The sequence below is a fragment of the Brachypodium distachyon genome, chromosome 3 (genome assembly GCF_000005505.3).
Source record: "Brachypodium distachyon strain Bd21 chromosome 3, Brachypodium_distachyon_v3.0, whole genome shotgun sequence".
Classification (NCBI taxonomy): Eukaryota; Viridiplantae; Streptophyta; class Magnoliopsida; order Poales; family Poaceae; genus Brachypodium; species Brachypodium distachyon.
In genome coordinates, this window is record NC_016133.3 from 21,775,455 (window position 1) to 21,799,271 (window position 23,817).

Sequence of the window (23,817 nt, forward strand, 5' to 3'; positions counted from 1 at the left end):
ATCACATAGGTCCAATACATAATTATCTTACACTAAGATTGAATTCAAAATTTGATTGGAAATAGCTGCCGATAAATAGGCTGGATTTTTTGGTAACGACAAATTCCAGTCTCTCCCAGGAAAGAAGGGGACCTTGTATCTAAAACCTTGGTCTAATCTCATACATGCTTCCAAAAAATGGATCTGAATTCTTTTGCCCAGGGATGATTTATTTCCTGTAAAAACTCCGGCGTTTCAGTTCAAATCCCAGAACCATGTTTTACCAATATATGCATCATAATCACGATGTATATGCCTGTAAGAATTGACATGAGATGAATTTTGGGGCAAAAACAAAGCGAAACTAGCCTACTAGTAGTATAGTGCACAGAAAACACCACCCCCTGGTACTAGGAAACAAAATTGGTATGATCACTGCCTCGCTGGATAACCAAAAATTGTGTACATGACCTGGATCCCATCTGCGTGCATACGGTTAGCTAGACTCTGCGCTAGCTTATGGCATGACGTATGGCATCATCGAACCACATATGTGTTGACGTGGAAGTCGAGGCAAAACCAAAGACGACGACGCGTGGAATTCATGTACGAGGATACATACTCCATTCTCCGGATGTACTACTCTACAATCTTCCGTAGACAACAGCATTAATGGCTCAATCTTCTTTTCCCAGATCACCCAGCTGCCAGAATCCATTTTAATCACACCCCGGCACCGCTTTGCTCTCTCTTTCTGAGACTCTCTCCCCCTCTCCCTCTGACTCTCTCTCGAGTAAGACATAAGGGGCGGCGGCGAGCGGCGAGCGGCGACCATGGCCGTTGTTGAGGGCGGCGGCAACAAGAAGGCGGCGTTGGTGGCGGAGAGCGTGGCGCTGCCGGCGAGCATGGTGCTGGTGCAGCTCTTCTCGATCGTGCTGGTGCTCCTCTCCAAGCTCGCGCTCAACACCGGCATGCGCCCCTTCGTCCTCCTCGCCTACCGGAACATCATCGGCGCCGCCGCAATCGCGCCTCTCGCCTTCATCTTCGAGAGGTCAGTCACTACTAGCTGCGTTGCCTTGCGTTGGTTGCGTACGTAGACTGCCTATATATTTCTGTATTTCCGCGTACATACATACAGCCTACAGGCATATGCTCTATAGTTCTTCTACCGTTTCGGTTTGGAATGTAGCTAACTCGCATGTGGATTGTATGAGCTACTGTACTTCATTTTTCTCCTCCCCTTTTTCTTCGATCGGGTAAGTACTCTGTTTTGAGCAAAAATAAATAAATACGCTACTCCCTCCGTCCTAAATAAGTCGCAATTTTGTCTAGATAACTTATTTCCTAGCCAACTTTTGCCACACTTCTGGCAAGCAAATTGCTCACCACAAAAAATGTGACATGCCGCACTTGCGGCACAAAGTGGGGCAAAGTGTGGACATCCGCCAAACATGTTTCTAGTACTCCAGTTTTGGCACGTTGATTTTTGTTTGCAAATACTTGACGTGACATACATCTCATTTCAAATACTTGATGCATCGAAGATATCTCCTATGACTTTGATTATTTGTCAATTAATGGCATCATCATACCTGAAGGGGAATATAAAGAATACCCAATAACATAGAATTTTTGGTGTTGCAAAGTCTTCACTCTTTTTTATTTCAAGAAACACTTCCAACTGAATGTCCCTGCTAGTGATTGCTTGTTGGCAGTGGTGTCACAAAAAAAGGTGAACAGCTATGACAGGAAAATCATCACAAATATATATTTTTCAATGCTATTTGAAGGGGGGGGAAATCTTCTATGAAGAAAAGTAGTAGTAGTAGTAATCCACATTAATTTCTTCCATTTAAATTTTAGATTGATGCCTTATCTGACGTTACTATTTTTTTTTTCCTGGAATCATCTTATCTTGCAGGAAAGCAAGGAAAATCCCTAACCTCGTAGAGTGGGGATGGATTTCCATAAATGCCACATTCGGGTTAGCAGTTACTATGTCACTCCCAACTATGCCACGTTCGTGACAAAATGAACCCAGAAAACAAGAGGCAGATAGATGTTTGTCAATGAAGATTCTTGGAGTACTCTGCTGTTTTGTCAATGTCTTGATCTCAGCTCTTGCCCCTTTCCCTCACATGTAGGGTTATCCTCGCAATGGGGCTTTACTACTTCGGCCTGCGTGGCACAAATGCTACATACTCCGTCGTCTTCCTGAACCTGATCCCCATCGTCACGTCCATCATAGCTATCCTACTCCGGTACCTGCTTAGACATGATCAAATCTACACAGAAGATGGCACAAATTAACAACCAGTACTCCCTCTCTTTTCTCCAGAGCAGAGAAGCTGATGCTAACAAAATGGCCTGGCAAGATGAAGTTCTTTGGTATCTTGGTATGCGTGGGGGGGACAATGGTGGTCAGCCTCTTCAAAGGCAAGATGCTGCACAATCCTTGGCCTACCCACCTGCTGAGGCCCCATACTCAGGGAGCAGCAACTCCGGCCGTTCACCACAGTATGGTCGCTGGCACATTGTTCCTGTGCGGTAGCTGCCTCGGATACGCCTTTTGGTTCATCATACAGGTGCCATACTGGCCTTGGGATCCAGCAATTTCTTCAGTTATAGTCTTGCAGTCGCTTCTGATCGAATGAGTGTTACAGTATGATCATACTTCTCTTGCCTCTTGAGTCATTGCTTGTTCTAGTATGTAATGTTTCTGCATATGCATTTGCAGGTTAGGCTTGCTAAGGTGTTCCCATTTAAGTATTGGGCGACGACCCTGACGTGTCTATCAGGAAGCCTGCAAGCTTTTGTGATTGGCATTCTGATCGACCCTGACAAGTCAGCATGGAGGCTCAACTGGGACCTGCAATTACTCACAGTCGTCTACTCGGTAAGATCTATTGCATATGGCTTGGTGACTTCAGGCTTTTAATTTTTTTTCATCTATACTTATGCAAAATATGAAATTATGATGATGTGTCTGTCCCATTCCACAAAGGGGGTGTTCAACACCGGTGTCGCGTTTCTCCTGATGTCGTGGGCGGTGAAGCGTCGAGGGCCGATCTACCCTTCCATGTTCAACTCACTGGCGATGATTGCCACCGTTATCATGGACTCGGCATTGCTCGGCACTAGCCTCTTCTTAGGCAGGTGAGAGTTCTTGAGCATGGAGAAAACTCAACTCAACCAAGTTTCATCACATATGTGTACTTTGTACTGTAGCAAATATGGCAAATCTTAGTTGCACACACCAATGAATGTCTGCAGCATTGTGGGGACACTGCTGGTCATTCTGGGGCTGTACGCGTTCCTGTGGGGGAAAGGGAAGGAGCTGCAGGAAGCTATGGCGGCAGCGGCTGCCGCGAAAAGCGCCAGCGATAAGGAGGACGCCGTAAACGGCGATGAGGTGGGCGGGCGCGAATTGGAGGTGCGTCGTGGCGATGAAATAGCATAGGGACTGTAGGCTAGTTCATCCTGACCAACGATGGTGATATAGGTGTAAGTAAATGTTCAGTGCCATTTCTGTGCACAGTTTCTCTGGAAGGAAATAAAACTCTGCGGGAACTGAAGTGTTGAATATCTTCACATCTTGTGTTTGTTCAGTGGCCTTGTAATCGTCAGTCAGTTCACTTATCATTTATTTTGTTTTCATTTTCCTTTCATATTTTTTGAAATATTGTACTCACTACGTTTCATAATTCTTGTCTCAAATTTGCTCAAAATTTGCTCAAAAATGGATGTATCTATTCTTAAAAAGTGTCTAGTCCTTTACACTTATAAAGATCGGAGTTGGTGGCGAGTTCACTCCAACAAGACTACTCCTAAATGGCTACGGAATCATTTAATTGCCACTCATTTTATACGTATCATGATCTTTTGACTATGCTTGGTTGGTTTTCATGACTTTCAAGATAATTGTATTTTAAAAAAAATAACAGTATTCTTATTTATCAGAAAAAAAATTAAAATATGCGTGACACATATTTAAACAACTCAAGCATAACACAAATTCTTAATTTTGTAGTAGAGCACGTACATTTAGCTAGTACATGTAATATTTCGACAAGAATTATGGAACGGAGGGAGTAGTTATTAAGTAAAACACTAAAACCTCCTCTCTTTTTTAAATAGTGTGGTGGATTGATTTTCTAATTTGAGGTTTTTCTAAAACTTCAGTGATTTATTTTTTGGGCGAACTCATATAAATCACCTACAAAAAAATTGACAAATAGAATTTTGGCAATTAAAAATTGTCACGTGTGAGGATATGCACCCCTAAATTTTCTTTTCTTGTTTAAAAGATACTCAGAGCTGCGTACACCCCCAGTAGATAAATTTATGACTTTCATTGCACATCAATGAGGGAGATTAGTATAACTTAGTTCTTTGGTTGAAGGGTTAAACAGTCCATTCTCACATGGGGAAAATCATCATTAATGTGGCCCTGTAAAAACAAATATTCACTCTCTCGTTCGACTCTCTTCCAAGTTCTCCGAGAAATGTTTCGTCGTTGGACAATGGGATTAGCTGCGTACAAGTCGTAGTAGATCCTTCCCCCGAAAGATTTGGTTCTTGTTACAGTGAATTGCTTTCCCTTGCAAAACACTCATTCAATCCTAAACTGCTAGACAACAGGAGAGCTCAGGCACAATTAAGTGCTACTGGTAGACTGAGAAAAATATAGGAAAGTTCAATTATCCAATTATTACACAATCCTAGACTGCTAAACAATCATTATGCTCCGATGAATAGAGGAAATTTCGGAGTACACAGAATTATGGTACATAAAGGGGTAAATGTTCAAGTGATGCCTTACTACCTTGCAGTAGGAAATTATACATTTATATTAGTCGCAATTCTGAAGCTCGACCATAACTCGCTGGACATGAGAAATCTTACTTTCTTTCTTCTGTCGGACCCTGTCGACTAGTTCTTGTGCTGTATCCAAAGTCAGTTCTTCGAGAGTACTCACATACTCAATGCCATGAGGCAACATCTTTAGCTGTGGGCAGAGCAGGAGCTTAAGATCAATTAGGCTCCCCATGGCGCCTCTTTCTACTCCAATTCACTGAGATACTCTCCACCCCGTATTTTCAGTACCCTGAGCTTCGGAAATGATGCCGCAGGGAAGTACATCGAGTCACCAGCATATGCATCATAGAGCTGAAGTTTTACTAGATGCTCCAAACCCTTGAGACATGAAAATGTGTCTTTATCAAGTCTTGAGCCAACAAGCCTCAGAAATTTGAGATTCTTCAGTTTACTCCGTGACGAAAAGAAATCAGGCGAGGATTCCTTGGATAGTGCCCCTAGTAAGAAAAGCTTCTCAAGTAAGGGAGGTGGCTCAAATTTTCCAAGCCACAGCATTTCCTGGTTATCTTCTGCCTGGATTCCTAGACGAGTAAGATGAACCATACTGCCGATAGCCCTGAACAGATCTTCACAGTGGAGACCTTGCACTTTGCTGATACGTAATGTTCTCAACTCCACAAGAGCACCTATGAGACGGATCATTTCTGCACTCGCTTCCACCTGTAGTAGTGTCTGCAGGCTGGTCAAAGAACATATACCGAATGGAGCTGGCACACCAACAGATGGAACAAACTGCAAAGTTGGGAGGCCTGGTTTGGAAGTTACAATAAGATGTGTCAGCTTATGAAGCTTCGTAATTTGTGGTGGTAGCTTCATGATTTTGCATTTCCAAGCATCCAAGACAAGCAAATTCTTCAAACTTTCAATGGATCATGGAAGATTTGAGATTTTAGTTCGCCTCAGGCCAAGAAACCGCAGGTTAAACAACTCAAACACCTCTGCCGGTAGCTTCTCAATTGAACTATCTTGTAGGTTCAAAACAGATAACAGCTTATTGGTCATTAACAATGATCGGAGTGAAACGAAACTAAAGGAACTCTGAAAGACAAGCAATGAACGGAGATGAAGAGCATTCTGCGTAAGCAGTTGAATATCCCCTGCTTCGGTTGATATACGCCGTGATTCTCTGATGGCATAAGTTCTCAAGGGGTTAAAGACACGGCAAAAGTTTTCTTCACGTGCCTTGGAACGAGCTAAAACGCGAACGATATCATGCATTTGAACTTCATAAACACAACCAGAGTCATTTCTCTTGAATACCAGCAATAGACAACGGTGAATCAGTTCAGTCAGATAATCCTCGGCTACCTCCTCCAGTGTCTTATGTTCACTCTCCTCAGCAAACCCTTCTGCAACCCAAAGCCGTACTAGAGATTTCCTTTGCATCACATATTTCTCTGGGAACATGGAACAATATAGGAAACAACTTCGAATACTATGTGGTAAGTCTTCCAAACTAACCTTTAGGATTACATTCATATCCATGACAGGGTTGTTGGTAAGAGATCCAGTGCATCAAGCTCTTCGAGTGGCTGCAAATTGATTATGTTTGATTCTGGCGCCAGTAGAGCTACCTGATAAATCCTTGATGTGAACAGTATCCGCCCATTTCCATCAAGAAAAGCATATTTGATATCAAACCACACATTCATATCCCACACATCATCCAGAACGAGAATGTACCTTTTGTCCTCGAGGTAACAGCGAATTGCCTTCACTAGGCTTCTAAAATCTGTTAAATCAACATCCTTTGGAAATTCCTTCGTCCGATCATTCTTGTGGAACTCCTGAACTATTTTCCTCAACAGGTCATCAGCTTCAGAGCTTTGTGCTACTGTGATCCAAGCACAAGTGTGAAAGCCATCCTTGACAACACTGTAAACATGATTAGCTAGTGTTGTCTTGCCTATGCCACCCATGCCCCACACACTGGCAATCGAGTTTCGTGGCTCCTCATCTTCGACCCATGTCATTAAGAAATCTTGTTGCTCCTTAATCCCCACAGGATCATCCTCCTTTTCGAAGGAACTGTATCTTAGACAACTCCAGTTTGATCCATTTCTTCCCACTCTCTTTGTGTCCATTGGGAATACCCTTCAGATCGTATCTTCCCCTTCTCTCCGCAGCATTTTTTAGGAGTACCTTGATATCTCGGAGACGGGCTGCCAACCGGTGCCATATCTTGATTTGTCTCATCCTCCTGAGAGCCTTGAGGAGAAGCATACCTCCACCATCTTTCCCCAACTCATAAGTGAATTCATCGATGACATCTTCAATGTGAAAACAAAGGATCCTGATTTGCCTCACAAATGCAGCGGTGGTCTCATCAGTATCCCTGAAGCTCTCAGCAGCACGCAAGAAAGCCTGAATGCTTTCTAGTTCGCCCTTCACCTGCCATATCTCGCAGAATAGGCACTCCAGAGCATATCCCTCCAGCCTGAACAATGATCCCACAAGCTCGAAAACCTTGCTCGACAAGGCATCCCCGAGCTTGAGGATCAGCGAGACCACAATGCCCTCCGCCATGTCATGCAAGCCTGCAAGAGCTTGAATGCACACTGGGAACCAAATCATGGCTTTTATGTGCTACTGGTCGCCAAGACCAAAGAATGAAGCCTGCATATTCCATAAGAATGAAAATTGATCTAACGAATATTCCAGCAACGATAGGTACATCCTGGGTACATCCCCTCGTAGTTATCTCTTGTGGAGAACATTCCAGTTGAAAGCTGGAGAACAAACATGTCATTTGACCAGATTCAAAAATGACAAAAAAAAAAGGTGGGACACAGAAGCACAAGAGGAGAAAGCAACAGCAGGGACGGTTGCAGGAGGGGAGGCATATTAAAAATTCTACTTCCTATGTGTGCTTTTATGATGTGCATTGGTTGGATCAATAATACTAGTACCACGCAGCAGCAGCAGCATTGACTAATTCTCTCGAGCGGCCGCAGAGCTTGACAGTAGTTAGAAAAGCCAAAAGAACAGGAACAATTACCCTTACCCTATTTGGTTGCGCCATGAATTGCCCACGGAATCATGCAACAGGAATTCGGTTCCAGAGGATGAAGCTCCTTGCGTGCCCCCACTAGAATTGAATTTCACGATTCCAAGGCCGATTTGTAGAGACTATACACCACTGGGAAGCGGTTTCAGTACTCCCATTCGTCATTTTGCTTGAATAAACCACCCAAGCCAAGAGCATCGACCACATCGAGCCCGTTCTCGCGCTGCTACCCCCTCCGCCGCATGAGAAGAGAAGCGAACTGAATCCCGCCGGGGTTAACCTCTGACTGCACCACACGGCAGCTCCCCCTCCTCTCCGCCGCTAGCTGGATCGTCTTGACACCCCCCTCGCCGCCGCCTCCGTTATGGCTGCGTTCTTTTCGACTCTAGGACCGGCTTCTGCACTAACCTGGCTTTCAGATTTTGGCATTTTGCTATACTTGCAAAGCAGTTTAGTCCAAATTATTTTAGTAGCCTAATCAAATTTTGGTCACGGCTTCTCTAAAAAGCTGGGCGAGGGCAACTTCTCGGAGAAACCAGTCTAGGAAGCCGAAAAGAACTGGTCCTATGCCGTGACAGTACTAGCTTCCTCTCCCTTCCCGGATTGCCGTCGCCTCACATCATGATCATTATCCTGATCCAGATCTATCACCCCTTCGTCTGCTGCAGCATCGCAGTCTGTCTGGGAATCATTGTCCTATGGGTAGTGCCATGCCCAGTGGTAGGGCCATAGAGGGAATGGGTCGCCGGAAACGGGGACGAACAGCGGTGAAACCGTGACTGATGTTACTAAGTCGTAAAGGATGCATTGCATTCCGGATGGTCAGGTGCGGCGGTATGTCTCACTCTTTTTTTTTCTGGCGAGTTCTTTTCTGAAACTCACATCCATCTACTCCGCTTGGACAAAAACAACAGCACGGCCTGCTGCGGCTACTAGCACTGACATATCATATATATTCAGAATAATAGCTGCTCCATGTACTCCCTCTTCTATTTTCAATTCACGATGTAGGATCACGCATCCTCTCGATTTGAGGCTGCAAAATCTTGAAGAAGGTTGGTGAACTCGACAGTTTGCCTATTTGGGTCAACTATTACAGAATCCGTTACTCCTGCAAGCTTCCCACCGACGCAAAACTAAAATGCGTCCGCACAGACACTTACATCTGATGCGTCTAGCATCCGGAGGCCACGGTAGGAAGATATTTCACTTCTGACGCGTAGTTTCTATACTGACGCTTACATGTCTTGTAAACGTCAGAGGAAGATGGAAGCATCAACTTTGTTTACGAGGAAGTTTCTGACAGGTTGTTGTGCCGAGACGTCAGTATACTTTTTGATGCTCACTGACTTCTTGTTCTAGAGCATGTCAGAGAATTGTTGGAACTCATTTTTTACATGCATGAAGCGTAGTTGCTAATTAATTCAAATAAAAGCGACGTACAGCTAATAAAACACATAAAAAACAGCAGCTAATATCGCTGTAATGCTAACACATGCCACACATAAGCTGGTCTGCTCTTGTAGCTGAACTTTGAGGTTTTCAATCAGTTTCTTCGCTTCTTTTATCTCCGTTTCGAGATCTTCTATCACCCCGTCCTGGGCAGCAAGTTCAAACTCTAGTTTGAGCATATCAGCGGACAATCTGTTGTTCACCTTCTTTTCTTCCTCTAGCATGCATGGCTTGCAGCTTCGACACTTGAGTTACCTCCACCATCCTACCTTCCTCAATGGACAGGAGGTACTCAAGATCATACTCAGGATCATCTTCAAGAAGAGATTTCGCGAGAGAGGGTTTTTTCCTTTTGAGTACGCACTGTGGACCGTGGATATACTCCCTCCGTTCCTTAAAGAATGGCATATTAGCTCTCATTAAGACAAGGCTTTGATCACAAATTACTATATCAAAATGTGTTTTATATGACATAAAATTAATATCGTTAGATTCTTTATCAAAAATACTTCATGATACTTGTGGTTTCATGACATATAAACCACACTTTAATATAGTAATTTGTGGTCAAAAGCTTGTCTTAATGAAAACTAATATGCCATTCTTTAAGAACGGAGGGAGTATATAGGTTGCTAGACAGCCGACGCATTTTCATCCGACAAGAGTCAGTGGTACAAGTTTTTGAAGCTCCATAACCTTTTGACACATCCTATATAGGATGCGTCAGAGATATGTATGGAATCTATATAAGTCACGGACGCAGGTCAAAAAGGTAGCGTGTTCAGACTTCAGAGCGAGCTCGGTATAGGTGCATGCATAGCCATGGCGAAGCATCGGGAAGACGCTGGTGCTCCTCTTTATCCGGTTCGTCACCTCCCCTTCCAGTCCATGGACTGCCTCGCCTCGGCTATAAAAGCGGCCAGATGCAGTGCAAGTCAACCAGGAACAACTCCACCATGGTTCGCAAGATAATAGATGCGTACTACCGTCTCAATGGGTGGGAGATTCAGGAGCGACCGCGTTCGTCCAATCTGCCAGCGTTGGCTGCGCCGGCGCCTCCGAGGGGGCTTCATGCAGGCTCTTCGCCTCCGCCTCAGCCTCAACCTCAACCTCCTCAGCTGCCTTCGCCTCAGCTTTCTCCGCTTCCTCAGCCAAGGATTCCACCGTTCACCGTCAGCGAGGCTCCGGCGGCGAAACGGCGTCGAGAAATGTCCGCGAGGTATCCGGGTGATCGTGATTACGTTTCTTAAATCCCCTCCGTGTTCTTATTCATTGCCTGACTACCTCCTCCCCCATAAGCACCTTCCTCTTTCCTCCGACCCAAAACGCCTGCTCCTCTTGTTATCCCCGGCCGCACACCTTGCCTTCTTGGGCGTGGCGTTGCGCAGCTCATGGATGATGTTGCCGACATATCAGGGCGCTGCTTGATCATGTCGACAACGCTTTGATGTGTGTACCTTGTATAAAATGTAGCAGATCTTGTATGCAACTGCAATGTAATGTGGTTGACTTCATTTGAAATGTAGTAGATATTGTATGCAAATGCAATGTAATGTGATCGATCTTATGTGAAATGTAGCAGATCTTGTCTGCAATGTAATGTGGTCGATCTTGTTTAAAAATGTAGCAAATCTTGCATGATTGGCTCAATGTTTCCCTGCGATTTTTATACTAACAATTTAATGCTTGAATCTGATGTCGACGGAAAAAAGACGTCAGCTGTAACTTGTTTTTTACTCACGTAAGAAACATCACTGACGAGTTCTTACTTAGGGAAGTGTCAAAGATAACAATTTCTGACGCTTCTTTAGGCCCAAAACTGTCAGCAAAAATACTCCACTGAGGCTCAAAGAAGACCACTCCTGATACGTGTCGGTGGACGATGTGTCAGGAAGTATTTCCTATGTGTGACGTGTCTGTACGCGTCAGAAGTTTCCGAGGCATTACTGACACTTGATTGCAGACGCGTCTGTTTTGTGTCAGCATAGAGGTTTTCCGAAACGTCAGAAATAAGTGATTCTATAGTAGTGGTCAGTTGTTCGAGCCATCGATTTTGTTCAATAATATCGTCAAATAAAGGTTCTGTGGATGTTGTCATCCCATGTGTGAGATGAATGCATGATTACGCAAATCGGAAAGCCTAGTATGATGGTCTGTATAAAAACTGTGTGAACCTATTTTATCACATCTCATAGCATAAAAGTTAACCAAACAAGCTGGACGAGTAAGGATTCTGCATATCTGAACTCTCTGTCTAGTACTGCATTATCATAAAAAAATGAGGCACTATATAAACAACATTATCACCAATCTGATAATGAAAATCCCACCATAAAGACAATTTCATCAAGTATCACCAACTTGTGTTGGTGTCTTCACCTTGTGGATTGGCTAGGTTCATGTGAGGCACATTCTCGCGTAGTGCTCCAATATAAAAATGCAACACCTCATCGCACAGTACTAAAAGAAGGTATACACTGGTTAGCTAGACACCCCAATCTCGATGTAAAAATATCATCGAGCAAGGCTTTAAGGAACTCAATACACGACAAAGCTACAACAAGCTGCAGAGTTTCCTACTAAACAACATGCATTCTACTTGATTAACGTGTATATTGAAGCAGTGACAAATCATTTGTCTTTCTACAATCCACATGGAAGTGCATATTGTTAGTGATGCAACATCAAACATAACTAAGAATACCTATGATTTGGCAACCAAAAAGTTCATTTTCATATGATGCAGAAGTGGCATACATGTGACTGGAACAGATGCCATTAAACGGGTTTCCATATCTATTGCGAATAACCAATAGCATAGCAAATGAAATCGCAGAATTAAATAAATTATCTAATTAGCACCCATGATTCTACATTCTACCATCAAGTGACCATAGTTTTCTTATTCCTCAATGAGTGTATTTCTTATCCCTGAAAATCTAAAGAGCAAAAGGCTGCAGAATTATTAATTCAATCGATGTAGTGACTTGTTAAGGAAAATGTCAAAAGAAGATATGAAAAGTTCTCCTAGGAAGAATATCATAAGCAGGCCTAAAACAAGCAATCGGAAACCAGTCTTGCAAAGAGGTTGGTGAAAGGAGAAAAGAGAAGTGACATGGCTGTTTGATGGTGCCCCCAACCAGCCATGCTAAAAAGCTGACAGGGTATGCTCAATTGGATCTTGTCTGGATCATTGGCAAAATTCAATATGAGTCATACATCACTCTTGCATATTCTTGTTAAATATTTGGCAAAGTCAGGAAAAAAAAAGCTAGACGAGATAATTGACAAGTCAAATCTTTACCAACGTTAAACCTGGCACAAACCAAACGGACCATGAACACTTCGGTGAGTTCGGTCTCTAACGTTCACGTTCAACCCAAAGAAGCACCAAACCGGCGTATATTCCTAGGGGCGTCGGGGGCACCGTCCAGTTTTTTTTTTTTTTTTGGCCCACAGTGGCTTGATGCAAAACCGAGGCCTTCGCCATCACAAACCGTGCGCTCCTCACTTCTTTTCAAAATCCGACGGCTGTGAGGACCCATCCGCCATAGCCCGCTCGTTCACACCCAGGAGTCTACGCATCGGGTCATTTCCATGTGGGGCTCGGAAAGTACATGCTAGAAGACCCCACATGCAGTTACTTGCAGTATCCCCTTGCTCAATCATCCCGTGTGAGCGTAATAGTTACAGGGTACTTCCACCCATTCTTTCCGCTATAAAACTGGGCGGCCTGCCCTAAAGCCTTCTCGCCTCCTCCGCGAATAGCAAATCCTCTCTCCTCCTTCCTCCTCCGCTCGATTTGACATAGGCTTCTTCTCCAAGCTTTATCATGGCGGCGACGATCCAGTCCGTGAAGGCGCGTCAGATCTTCGACAGCCGTGGGAACCCCACCGTTGAGGTACGGCGGCCGGAGGCCAACTCAACCCACCATCTCTCTCCAGTACGGCCCGATCTGATTCGATCTGGTCGGGGCGTAGCATTTTCTCTCAATCGAAATAGTGTCCACCCACGGTAGCACGTCCGATCTGATTCGATCTGGTCGGGCGTCGCGTTTTCTCTCACGATCTCTCTCTTGTACGGTCCGATCTGGTCGGGCGTAGCGTTTTCTCTGAATCGAAATGGTAGATCATTTGCGGGGAAATTTTGGGAGCGGAATGTAGGGTTTTGACAGTTTGATGTAATAGCTTTCGGATGTGCTTTTGTTGACCCGGTATGGTGTAGATTCTTCGTGCCTCTGCCAAAAACTTGGGATAATTTATCGGATTAGCGTTTATCTGGTTTGGTTTGTTCGATACTGTGGCGCCTACAGTAGTTTTTGCTTACTATCATCCATTGGTAAAAAAAAATTCAGCATGTTTATTGGCTTCTCCGTCTTCATGACCAAATCTCAGTTAAATCTCGCCATATGGTCTGGTATCTCAGTTAATTCTGTCCATATGTTTTGGTATCTCAGTTAATTCTGTCCATATGTTTTGGTATCGTATTTTCCGCATATGAACCGAAGATATGGTTCCATTACTACTCCGTAGAAGATAATGGAACAAGAACACGAGATAGCACATAGTTTAGGTTTGGGGTCGTTGTTACTGGTAGTTTGAAATTTGATAAGCTGATTTATGTAGGTAGTTGCAGGCTTGCAGATGGGATGGGATGACATTTCGATGATATATAGTTTGATTTTTCAGCTGTCCTTCTGTTACTTGTTATTGCATAATGTGACGAAACTGTATAATAAGGTAAGCTGATTTCATGATGTTTGGCTCAGGTCGATGTGTGCTGCTCAGATGGAACCTTTGCTAGGGCAGCTGTTCCCAGCGGTGCATCAACTGGTGGGTTATTTTTATCTTCATTGATGCAGTTTTGCAAGCTTTATCGTATCCCCATATTACAAGCTAATTGGATGACCCCTCCCCGTTTTAATAGGTGTGTATGAGGCTTTGGAGTTGAGGGACGGTGGGTCTGACTACTTGGGCAAGGGTGTTTCCAAGGTTTGCACCTTTCATGTTCTTACCTCGACTGAGTGATTGTGATCTTCCCAATCTTATGAACCAGATGGGGCTTAATTGGCAGTAGCATATATTTTTCTTCTATGCCTTTTAAATCTATGGTATTAGTTCTGTATAAAAAGGAAGCGTTAATATTATGCATGATCTGGATATGACAAACTGTGTGTGTTTATGGTCTATGCTCTTGTTTCGCATGCTATAGGCATAACCGGCCCTCATATTTTGTTGTATTTTTACAACAAGTTTCTTGGTCATGTAGGATCAGAAGTTTCTTGTTTGATGTTTTACAGTGATTATTATTGCTTGCACTATTTAGTCTTTGTTATATTTACATGTTTTTGCTGTTTTTCCAGGCTGTTAACAATGTGAACTCTATTATTGCACCAGCTTTGATTGGCAAGGTTTGTTTGTCTTTTCACCCCCATTCTATTGTCATATGAGATATGAATACATAAATTCATTTGACACCCTCTTTTCATCTACAGGACCCTACCACACAAGCTGAGCTTGACAACTTTATGGTCCAGCAGCTTGATGGAACCAAAAACGAGTGGGGTTGGTGCAAGCAGAAGGTATACATTATCTATGATGATATTTTTGCCTTTATTTATAGTGGTCATTTTCAGCTGCAGATTCCACTCTAACAGCTTGACTTCTTATTTTGTACATTTAGCTTGGTGCTAATGCAATCCTGGCTGTGTCACTAGCTGTTTGCAAAGCCGGAGCTTCCGTGAAGAAGATTCCGCTGTACCAGGTGTGCATCGTGTCAATTTCCTATGTGAACGTTCTTTATGTATTCTGCTTTCGACTCTCCTTAACATGGTTATATTCTAAACTGCAGCACATTGCCAATCTTGCTGGTAACAAGCACTTGGTTCTGCCTGTTCCTGCATTCAACGTCATTAACGGTGGATCCCATGCCGGAAACAAGCTTGCTATGCAGGCAATGCTCTGAACTATGGTTTCCACAGGTATGTTGTTGTGTTTGGCAACATGTTATTTATACGCAATCTTTATATTTGCAGGAGTTCATGATTCTTCCTACTGGAGCTACCTCATTCAAGGAGGCTATGAAGATGGGTGTTGAAGTGTATCATAACTTGAAGGTAAATCTTTCATCTTGATCTTTAACCTATTTGTTATGCCCTATAAAAACTAAATCTAACTCAAATATCAATTTTATAACAGTCTGTTATCAAGAAGAAGTACGGCCAGGATGCCACCAATGTTGGCGATGAAGGTGGTTTTGCTCCCAACATTCAGGTATTCCCCCTTGTCTTAAATGGTGTGACCATGTGAGATCAAATTTCCTTTCTTTATCATGTCCCAGTGTCTTGAGAAGCTACCGACTGCTATGTTTTAATGTATAGAACTACCCTGCGATGTGAGATTATCAATTGAATTCGGGGGTGTGATTTGAATTGTCTGTGTTTTCTGAAATTGTAGGAGAACAAGGAGGGCCTTGAGCTCTTGAAGACTGCAATTGAAAAGGCTGGATACACCGGCAAGGTTTGTCTGCAAGAATTAATCTGTTGGCCTGTCTACGAAGTTTAATTTTTTTTATCTGATGGACTTTGTTGCTACGTGAAATGCTAGGTTGTCATTGGGATGGATGTTGCTGCTTCAGAGTTCTACAATGACAAGGACAAAACCTATGACCTCAACTTCAAGGAAGAGGTAGTCCCAATGTTTATTTTGTGTACACTTTGTTCTTATCCTTTTCAGGAGTATTTCTAAAATTGCCTGACCTTGCTGTTTAGAACAACGATGGCTCACAGAAGATATCTGGGGATAGCCTGAAGAATGTCTACAAGTCATTTGTCAGTGAATACCCCATTGTGTCGATTGAGGATCCCTTTGACCAGGATGACTGGGTGCACTATGCTAAGATGACTGAAGAAATTGGAGAGCCAGTGCAGATTGTTGGTGATGACCTTCTAGTGACCAACCCTACCGTGAGTTATTTGTTTTCTTGAGTATGGCAATGGTGTTGTTTCCCTTTTATTTGGTCACTTTAATTATTTGCTTCTTTATGTTTTACAGAGAGTTGCCAAGGCAATCCAGGAGAAGTCATGCAATGCTCTTCTGCTCAAGGTACAATTTGGTTGAAGCAGATGGTTTTATCCATTCTTTCAGTCTAATAGTCTGTAAAATGCATTCTTATTTCTGATTATTTTCGTGTATAGGTTAACCAAATTGGATCTGTCACTGAGAGTATTGAGGCTGTGAAGATGTCAAAACATGCTGGCTGGGGTGTGATGACCAGCCACAGAAGGTACATGCATGGGAGATCTTGCCTTGTTACTCTAATGTTATTCTCCCTAGTGTTCTCTCGGTACCAATTGTGTGCTTATTTACATTTTATTTCTGCAGTGGTGAGACCGAGGACACATTCATTGCTGACCTTGCTGTTGGTCTATCTACGGTATGATTTTGTACCCTGCACATTACAGTGTGAACAATTTAAATGACCGGCTACTTGTAATCCACCTCCATGGACAAGTCCTGATGACCAGTGTTTCTTTATCTGAAACAGGGCCAAATCAAGACAGGGGCGCCCTGTCGCTCAGAGCGTCTTGCCAAGTACAACCAGGCAAGTAGCTCCTAAAGTATTTAACTGGGAAACATATTAAAAGATTTGATGCCCATGCTTTTTTTTCTTTTTGTTTATCGTTATCAATTTGATGCTTGGCCTTTATCTCATGTTTGTGCTTGGTTTATTCCAGTTAAGCAAATTTGGCCTATTTGTACTAATCAGGCTTATTTATTTTTCAATTGGAACAGCTTCTCAGGATCGAGGAAGAGCTGGGTGCTGCTGCTGTCTATGCAGGTGCCAAGTTCCGCGCACCGGTCGAGCCCTACTAATTAGTGTTTGAACTTTCAGCCACACTAGTAGTATTGTTGCATGAGAGTTTTTGTGAAAAGGGGTTCTCCCGCATTATCCGTGTGTGGTTTAACATCCGGAATGAGCTCTAGTTGAAGCTTTTTAGGACCGAACAATAAAGTTCCACATCTAATGTGAACGGATATGTACCCATACTTGCTCCAATTTTGGTCTTGTGATGAGCATGCCTGGTTTGGCCTAAATCTGTTGGATCTGTAATACAGAGATTGGCGTTTATTGGCATTGGTATTATCTCGCCAGCTTGAGCTTGTCTTGTTTTTCCGTTTTTTGAGCTTAGCTTTTGTCTTTCTCCTCTTCATCAGCAAAGGCGCATGCTTCCTCGGCATTTTTACCGCACGGCTGTTGAAAGCTAACTATGCTTACTCCGTAAGCAGATTTATGTTGGGCGAAGTATCCGGTGAAAACTCTCGTTCGGTGCAAACCGTGTAAACTTCATAAAAATCATGTTTTAAAATTTCAAAAACGTTATACAAACCTGCAAAATTTTAAGTTCAAAAGGAATTAAAAAAAGAAAATTACAATGAATAGTGTCAAAAACTGAAAGATGTTCATGCAGAATTTGTTTTTTCGTTGCTACCAAATGAAATTGAGTTTGGAGTTGAAATTTTACACATATATAAAACATCATTCTTCTAACGTATGAGTATTTTGAGAATTTTTTAAGTGAGTTTTCACAGTATGCATCGTTAAGATGGTTTTCACCGAGTTCAAAGGCTGCAGTAGTTTCAAAAATCCTGTATGGATTGACGTTAACATTCTTTTACGTTTCAAAAATCCTGTATGGATTGACGCGAAGATTGAAGATAATTGGATGTAACAAAGAAAACTCCAGACCAAATACAATTTAAGTCAATAACTACGTTTCGCGCAATGATGTACCGTCAAGTTTTCTTTGGACTGCGACAGCATCAACGACAAGAGAAATAAACAACATGGGTTTAGCTGTCAAAAAAAAAAACATGCGTTTAAAATTCACATATTTCCCACCAATGATCGATAATCCAATCCCGTGCTTCACAATAATGCCTAACAACGAGCAAGGGGCCTGGGCCAAGACTTCTCAAATCGGTGTAGCCATAGCAGAGATAGGCACGGCCTTGGTGAGCGTCACCCCGAACTTCTCGCCCATATCAATCCCACTCGTCTCCACATCCACCGGAAGCCTCCAACGGAACCGATGCAACAACGTCCCAAGAATCAGATGCACCATCCTGATCGCCAGCGGCAACCCGGGGCAAATCCGGCGGCCGGCTCCGAACGGGATGAGCTCGAAGTCCCCACCCCGGTAATCCACCGCTCTCCCCAGGAACCTCTCCGGCGCGAACCTCTCCGGCTCGTGCCACACCGCTTCATCACGGCCCATCGCCCACACATTCACCAGCACCTGCGCCCCACGGGGCACCGTGTAGCCCGCGACGCTCACGGTCGCCTGGGCCTGCCGCGGCAGCAGCAGCGGGACTGGCGGGTGCAGCCGGAAGGTCTCCTTTACCACGGCTTGTAGGTAGGGAAGCCGCTCGATGTCGGATTCCGAGATGTTTGTCCCCGAGGCGATGACTCGTGCGAGCTCGTTGTGTGCTTTGGCCATTGAGGACGGGCTGCGGAGAAGCTCCACCATGGCCCATTCCACCGTGCTGGAGCTTGTGTCGCTGCCGGCGGAAAACAAGTCCTAAAATAGGCAGACGTGTCAGTAAACTAGCACATATTTTCCGGTCAGTAACTTGGATACTAACATAGATGCCAACTAGACATTTTTGTGACATGTCATGACAATAAATAAAGAACGAGAGTGAGGTGGTAACTAGATATGATACCATAACATCACACAAATTAAAACAAAATAAGTAACACAATTAATGACACAATGCATGACACCACATATAAGTTACTATTCATTATGGAGGCAGTAACTTACACTAGTAAGATATGCATGTTAGTACTCTAAATTACTCGCCAGTATGACCAGCCTAACAGAAAATGCGTTGAAACCAGACGGTTTCGTAAGCATATATTGTGGGGATGGACGGATGGCACAATGTTTTGGGGATCTTAATGCAAACGACCGTCGTCCTATGTTTGAAAGTTGACTTCAAGTGTTTACATTGGCACAATCCCCAACGTCCAATTGTATTCTGAAACTATTTTGTGATAAATTTATAGGTGTGACTATATCTAAGTTGTCTGGTTTTTAAATTAACGCTTAAATCTAAGTTGAAGAATCAGAACCGTTGGATTAGCATCTAAATCTCATTCTACCTTTCTCTTTTATCACCTGCTTCAAATCTTAAAGCTCAATTCATATCCAAGGGCTGAAGAATCAATTTGCCTCTAACTAAAAATCAGGCAACTTAGATGTAACCGTAAATTTATTTGTGTGTGGAATGTTCAGGCAACTGGGATTAGTTAATCTCATTTTTCAATGTAAATTGACTCTCCGTTTGTTTTAGAAAAACACAACTCAATAGAATTTACAAGAAAATAATAGTTGGATCATCCATCCAAATTCCGCTAGGAGCATATACATCAGTGGAGCTTCATTAGCTAAGGATTGTGAGTTTGTGACACTATGTTTGGAAGTTTTTGTATACAGTATAGCACGTTGTTTTGTATGAAAAGAGTTATACTTGTTCAATCGAAAAGATGTTTGTGTAGCTAATTAAAAACATGTGGCGGTTTGGCAGTATGCTGATCTGATCTACATCAGTACTTGTAAAAAAAACAAGTTGTTAAATCTATAAAAATCTGGATGTATGGATGTGTTTCTGTCACGTCGGCCGGTTCCAAACGAAGAAACCAGTACTCCCTCCGTTCTATAATTTTTGTCGAAATCTTACACGTATCTAAACACTTTTTAGAATTAGATTCATCCATTTTTACATAACTTTAAAATTAGAATTATGAAACTGATGTAGTAGTACGGAATACATCTTAGCCTGGCCTTGCCGTCACGTGCCGTGATACGAGCAGCACAATGTCAACGTACGTGCAATTATATTACTACGAAAACTATTTTGCGATAGATTTATTTGCATGTGGATATTCAGGCTATGAGATTAGTTTTTTGAAGAGGCGGCTACTGAGATGATTAGTTGATCTTGGAAAATTTAAAGTAAGTTGACTCTCCAATTTTTTTCTTAACACAACCGAGTGCTTATTACGTACTTATTAGGAATGTAGTTCATTAAAAAGTCCTACTCCTTCGCTAGGAAATTTACAAGAAAAATAAGGGGATTATCTTTATTTAACTAAGATTGTGTCATTAAGTCTGTCAATATACTCTCGTCGTCCCAAAATAAGCGACGTTGGGAGCAGGTCGTTTTAGTACGAAAGTAACATGTCAGTCTTCCTGGTCAGGAATCTGTAAATATCTGGATGCATGTATCTGGGTTCTATCACGCTGGCCGGCTCCAAACGAGATCAATAGTACTTCTACAGCATTTCTCGTTACCGTGAAAAGGGACCGCAGCGTGTCGCGGTCTAGCCCGTCCTTCCCGTCGCCTTCACGTGCCGCGATATCGAGCAGCACGTCGAGGAAGTCGTCGTCGCCGTCCTTCTTCTTCCCGGTGCCGTCGCCGTCGCGCGCGCGCAGCCTCTCGTCCACCTGGGCGTCGAATACGAGGTGCAGGCGCGCGAACATCCGCTCGAGCCGGCGGCGGAGGCCCTGCAGATCAACCCCCGCCAGCGCCGGTAAGAAGTCGGACACGTTGGGGCTCCCCGCGGTCTCCATGATCTCCGCCACCAGCACCTGGAACCCCTTGGACCCGCCGTGGTCGTCCAGGCTCGTCAGATCGACGGAGAAGATGGTGCGCGACAGCAGGTTGAGGCTCGTCGCGAACGCCACGCGGCCGACGTCCACCGCCGCGCCCTGCCGCGCCAGAAGGCCCACGTGGGCCGCGAGCTCGGACACCTTGTCGCTCCGGAGGCCCTGGAGCGCGTCGAGCCGGTGCGGGGCGAAGAGCTCCGTGGCCATGATCTTGCGGAGCGCGCGCCACCGCGGGGACGCGTGGGGGAGGAAGGGCACGGAGTTCCTGGCGGCGTGGCCGCGGACGGCGTCGTTGACGGAGCGGGTGGCGAAGACGGAGTCTTGCTTCTGGAGGATTTCGCGGGCGACGGCGGGGGAGGAGACGACCACCGTGGTGACGGCGCCCAGGCGGAGGGACATGAGGGGGCCGTGGGTCTTGGCGAGGAGGGCGAGGGAGCGGTGCGGCTGGGAGCCCAGGAGGTGGAGGCTGCCGATTAGGGGCAGCGGGAGAGGGCCTGGAGGGAGGCGGCGGCGTGCGTGGGCGAGGAGGTCGAGTAGGTAGACCGAGACGAGGGAGACGACGAACCATGACAGGCAGAGAAGAAACCAAGACATTTGGGAGCTGCTCTGCTCCTCTGCTCGTGGCAAACGGGAGGCACTGAGCTGGAGCGAGTGCTCTTGCTAGTGATACTTCTAATGGTAGGGGCGGCAAAATGCACAACGACTTTTGTTTACTCTACCGAGAGCATCTTTAGCAAGGGCCTATCCAGTTTTTAGGGGGTGGAGACGAGAAAAGCTCTTCAGAGCTGGGAAATGTCTACTTGCAACGGGTGGCAACCGCACCCTGAATCTGGACTTCTCAAACCACGTTGAGATTCGTGAAAGCCTATATGTATAGCAAACTGTATAGTTCTTATGAAATTGTATTCTGCAACAGTGGTCCGTGGTGGGGCCCAGCACGTGGTCTCCCCGATCTCACGCCCTCCACGCCGCTCCTCCTCCCTGTCCTCTCCCATCCCGTCGCCGCCGCCTACATGCCCGAGGACGGCGCCGCCGCAGCCTCGCACGGCACGCCGCCGCCACATCTCTCTCTCTCTCAGGCACGGCGCCACGTGTCCTCTGGCCGCAGCCATGTCGCCTTCTTCCTCGGCGCCGGACACGGGCACGGCCGGGGCGGCAGAGTTCTAGCGAGCTCGCGGGCGGAGCTTAGGGGCGTTCCCGCGGTGGTGGAATCCTGCCGCGACGCGATTGAGGCCCGCGCCATGTGCTTCTTCCTTTCCTGCACTGGTAGTTCGAGACGCCGGTGACCCCACTCCACGTCGCCTTCGTCTTCCTCGACGTCGAGCACTGGGCTCGCGGAACTGGGTCACCACCATCTGGGGGTTCGCGCCGCCGTGCCCATCCGGGAGCATCGGACATGGCGAGAACTCCATTCATGGTAGCGGCGGAGGGACGCCGGCTCAGTCGCGGACTCTGAAGTGGAACTCGGGAGGCATGCCGGACTCGGGGAAGAAGACCCGTGATGGCGGCGGCGGAGCTTCTTGGAGACGCGGACGGCGCCGCGGACGAGTTCCGCGGCGAGATCTAGTTGGTGTGGAGGTTGCGGAGCTTCCCGGAGATGATGTCGTCGCCATGGTCAAGTTCAGCGGCGAGATCTGGCGGCGTGCACGAGAGAGAGAGAGGAGGGTCGGCAGCGGTTCTTCTAGGAAGGAGAGAGAAAGGAGGGCACGATGGGAACGGAAAGAGACAGGGAGATCGATCCACCAAGAGAGGGAAGCGCAGGGGCGATGGGGAATCCCACGTGCGTGGGGCCTGAAGTATATACCTCCCGTATTTCTCTTGTATTTGCAGTTTGCTTGAACACTGGCACATATCCCGAGGTTTCGACCAATGGCACGGATTACGGGTGCGGTCGCCACCGTGTGCAAGAAATCCACTCTTTTCAGGAGACCCATGGATCAAACCCTCCAGCCCCATTCCTAGGGAGCCCCTATCCCAGTCTGTGTCACCTCCCCCATGCAGCTCTTCATCTCGCCCGGATCCTCCATTAATCGCCCGGCGCCGCTTCGATGCCTCTGCCCATCGCGGGAGGCCTTCTCTGGCTGCGTCGTGCCGCTCCGCCTCATGGCCCCTTCGCCCACCCTCGCCCTTCCCTGCTATGCCGTTGATTTGCCCACCGTGAGGACCATCCACCCGTCGACGCCCCTTCCCCCACTGCGTTGCTGGCTCCGCCACGGGCCCCCTCTGTCGAAAATGCTCTAAGCCATGGCTAGTAATACTTCTAATGGCAATTGTTGAGTCATCTGTCATGTTACATGCTGACCCTATCTGTCAGAATTGGATCAAGTAGTTTGGGTTATTTGAGAATACTCATCTAAAGAGTGGCGGTTCTTTGAGATTACTATGGTTCTATAAATCCTAACCATGAAATGTGATTTTGTGAAATTTACCTTTCTTTTTAACATAACGATTGCTAAGAATCAGGATAAAAATGTTGTTTTTTTAGGGGAGATAAAGAAATGTTGCTTTAAAAAAACTATAAACGCTGTTTGTTTTGGGCTTCGACTTCCACTTCGACGATCCAAAGCCAGTTGGAGTTGTTGCAATATCCCAAACTAACGGACCCAACTCCCAACTAAGTTGAGTGGTCGCAGCTCAACGTTTCGGCCTTGCCGCCTGAAGTATGGGTGACGATGGGTACCCGATACCTGTTTACCCGACGGGTTTCTACCCGTTTAATATACGGGTTTGTTTAAAAAAATACCTGCGGGTATGTAAATGGTAAAATTTTGTACTTGACGGGTATGACGGATACGGGTACGATATTGGACCCCCCCCCCCCGAACCC

At 45.3% G+C, this 23,817-nt stretch overlaps 3 protein-coding genes and 1 pseudogene across 3 annotated transcripts; 2 read left to right on the forward strand and 2 right to left on the reverse strand.

Moving 5' to 3' along the window:
• Window positions 1-478: 478 nt before the first annotated feature.
• Window positions 479-3,634, forward strand: LOC100833591 (WAT1-related protein At5g64700). The gene is made up of 8 exons (XM_010236344.3): window positions 479-585; window positions 675-1,030; window positions 1,901-1,963; window positions 2,124-2,240; window positions 2,318-2,564; window positions 2,717-2,875; window positions 2,984-3,135; window positions 3,253-3,634. The coding sequence occupies exons 2-8, from the start codon at window positions 813-815 to the stop codon at window positions 3,437-3,439; spliced, it is 1,143 nt and encodes a 380-aa protein (XP_010234646.1). The 5' UTR covers window positions 479-585; window positions 675-812; the 3' UTR covers window positions 3,440-3,634.
• Window positions 3,635-4,655: 1,021 nt separating this feature from the next.
• On the reverse strand, window positions 4,656-7,599 carry LOC100833900 (annotated as a pseudogene).
• A 5,456-nt stretch (window positions 7,600-13,055) lies between these two features.
• On the forward strand, window positions 13,056-17,469 carry LOC100837902 (enolase). The gene is made up of 17 exons (XM_003573758.4): window positions 13,056-13,217; window positions 14,085-14,148; window positions 14,243-14,307; window positions 14,679-14,726; window positions 14,811-14,897; window positions 14,999-15,079; window positions 15,167-15,268; window positions 15,351-15,431; window positions 15,514-15,588; window positions 15,772-15,834; window positions 15,922-16,002; window positions 16,086-16,280; window positions 16,369-16,419; window positions 16,512-16,600; window positions 16,699-16,750; window positions 16,862-16,918; window positions 17,110-17,469. The coding sequence occupies exons 1-17, from the start codon at window positions 13,149-13,151 to the stop codon at window positions 17,188-17,190; spliced, it is 1,341 nt and encodes a 446-aa protein (XP_003573806.1). The 5' UTR covers window positions 13,056-13,148; the 3' UTR covers window positions 17,191-17,469.
• Window positions 17,470-18,061: 592 nt separating this feature from the next.
• LOC100838201 (geraniol 8-hydroxylase) lies at window positions 18,062-22,705 on the reverse strand. Its single transcript, XM_003573759.4, has 2 exons — window positions 20,676-22,705; window positions 18,062-18,896 (listed from the first exon to the last, which is right to left on the reverse strand). The coding sequence occupies exons 1-2, from the start codon at window positions 21,582-21,584 to the stop codon at window positions 18,291-18,293; spliced, it is 1,515 nt and encodes a 504-aa protein (XP_003573807.1). The 5' UTR covers window positions 21,585-22,705; the 3' UTR covers window positions 18,062-18,290.
• Window positions 22,706-23,817: the final 1,112 nt, after the last annotated feature.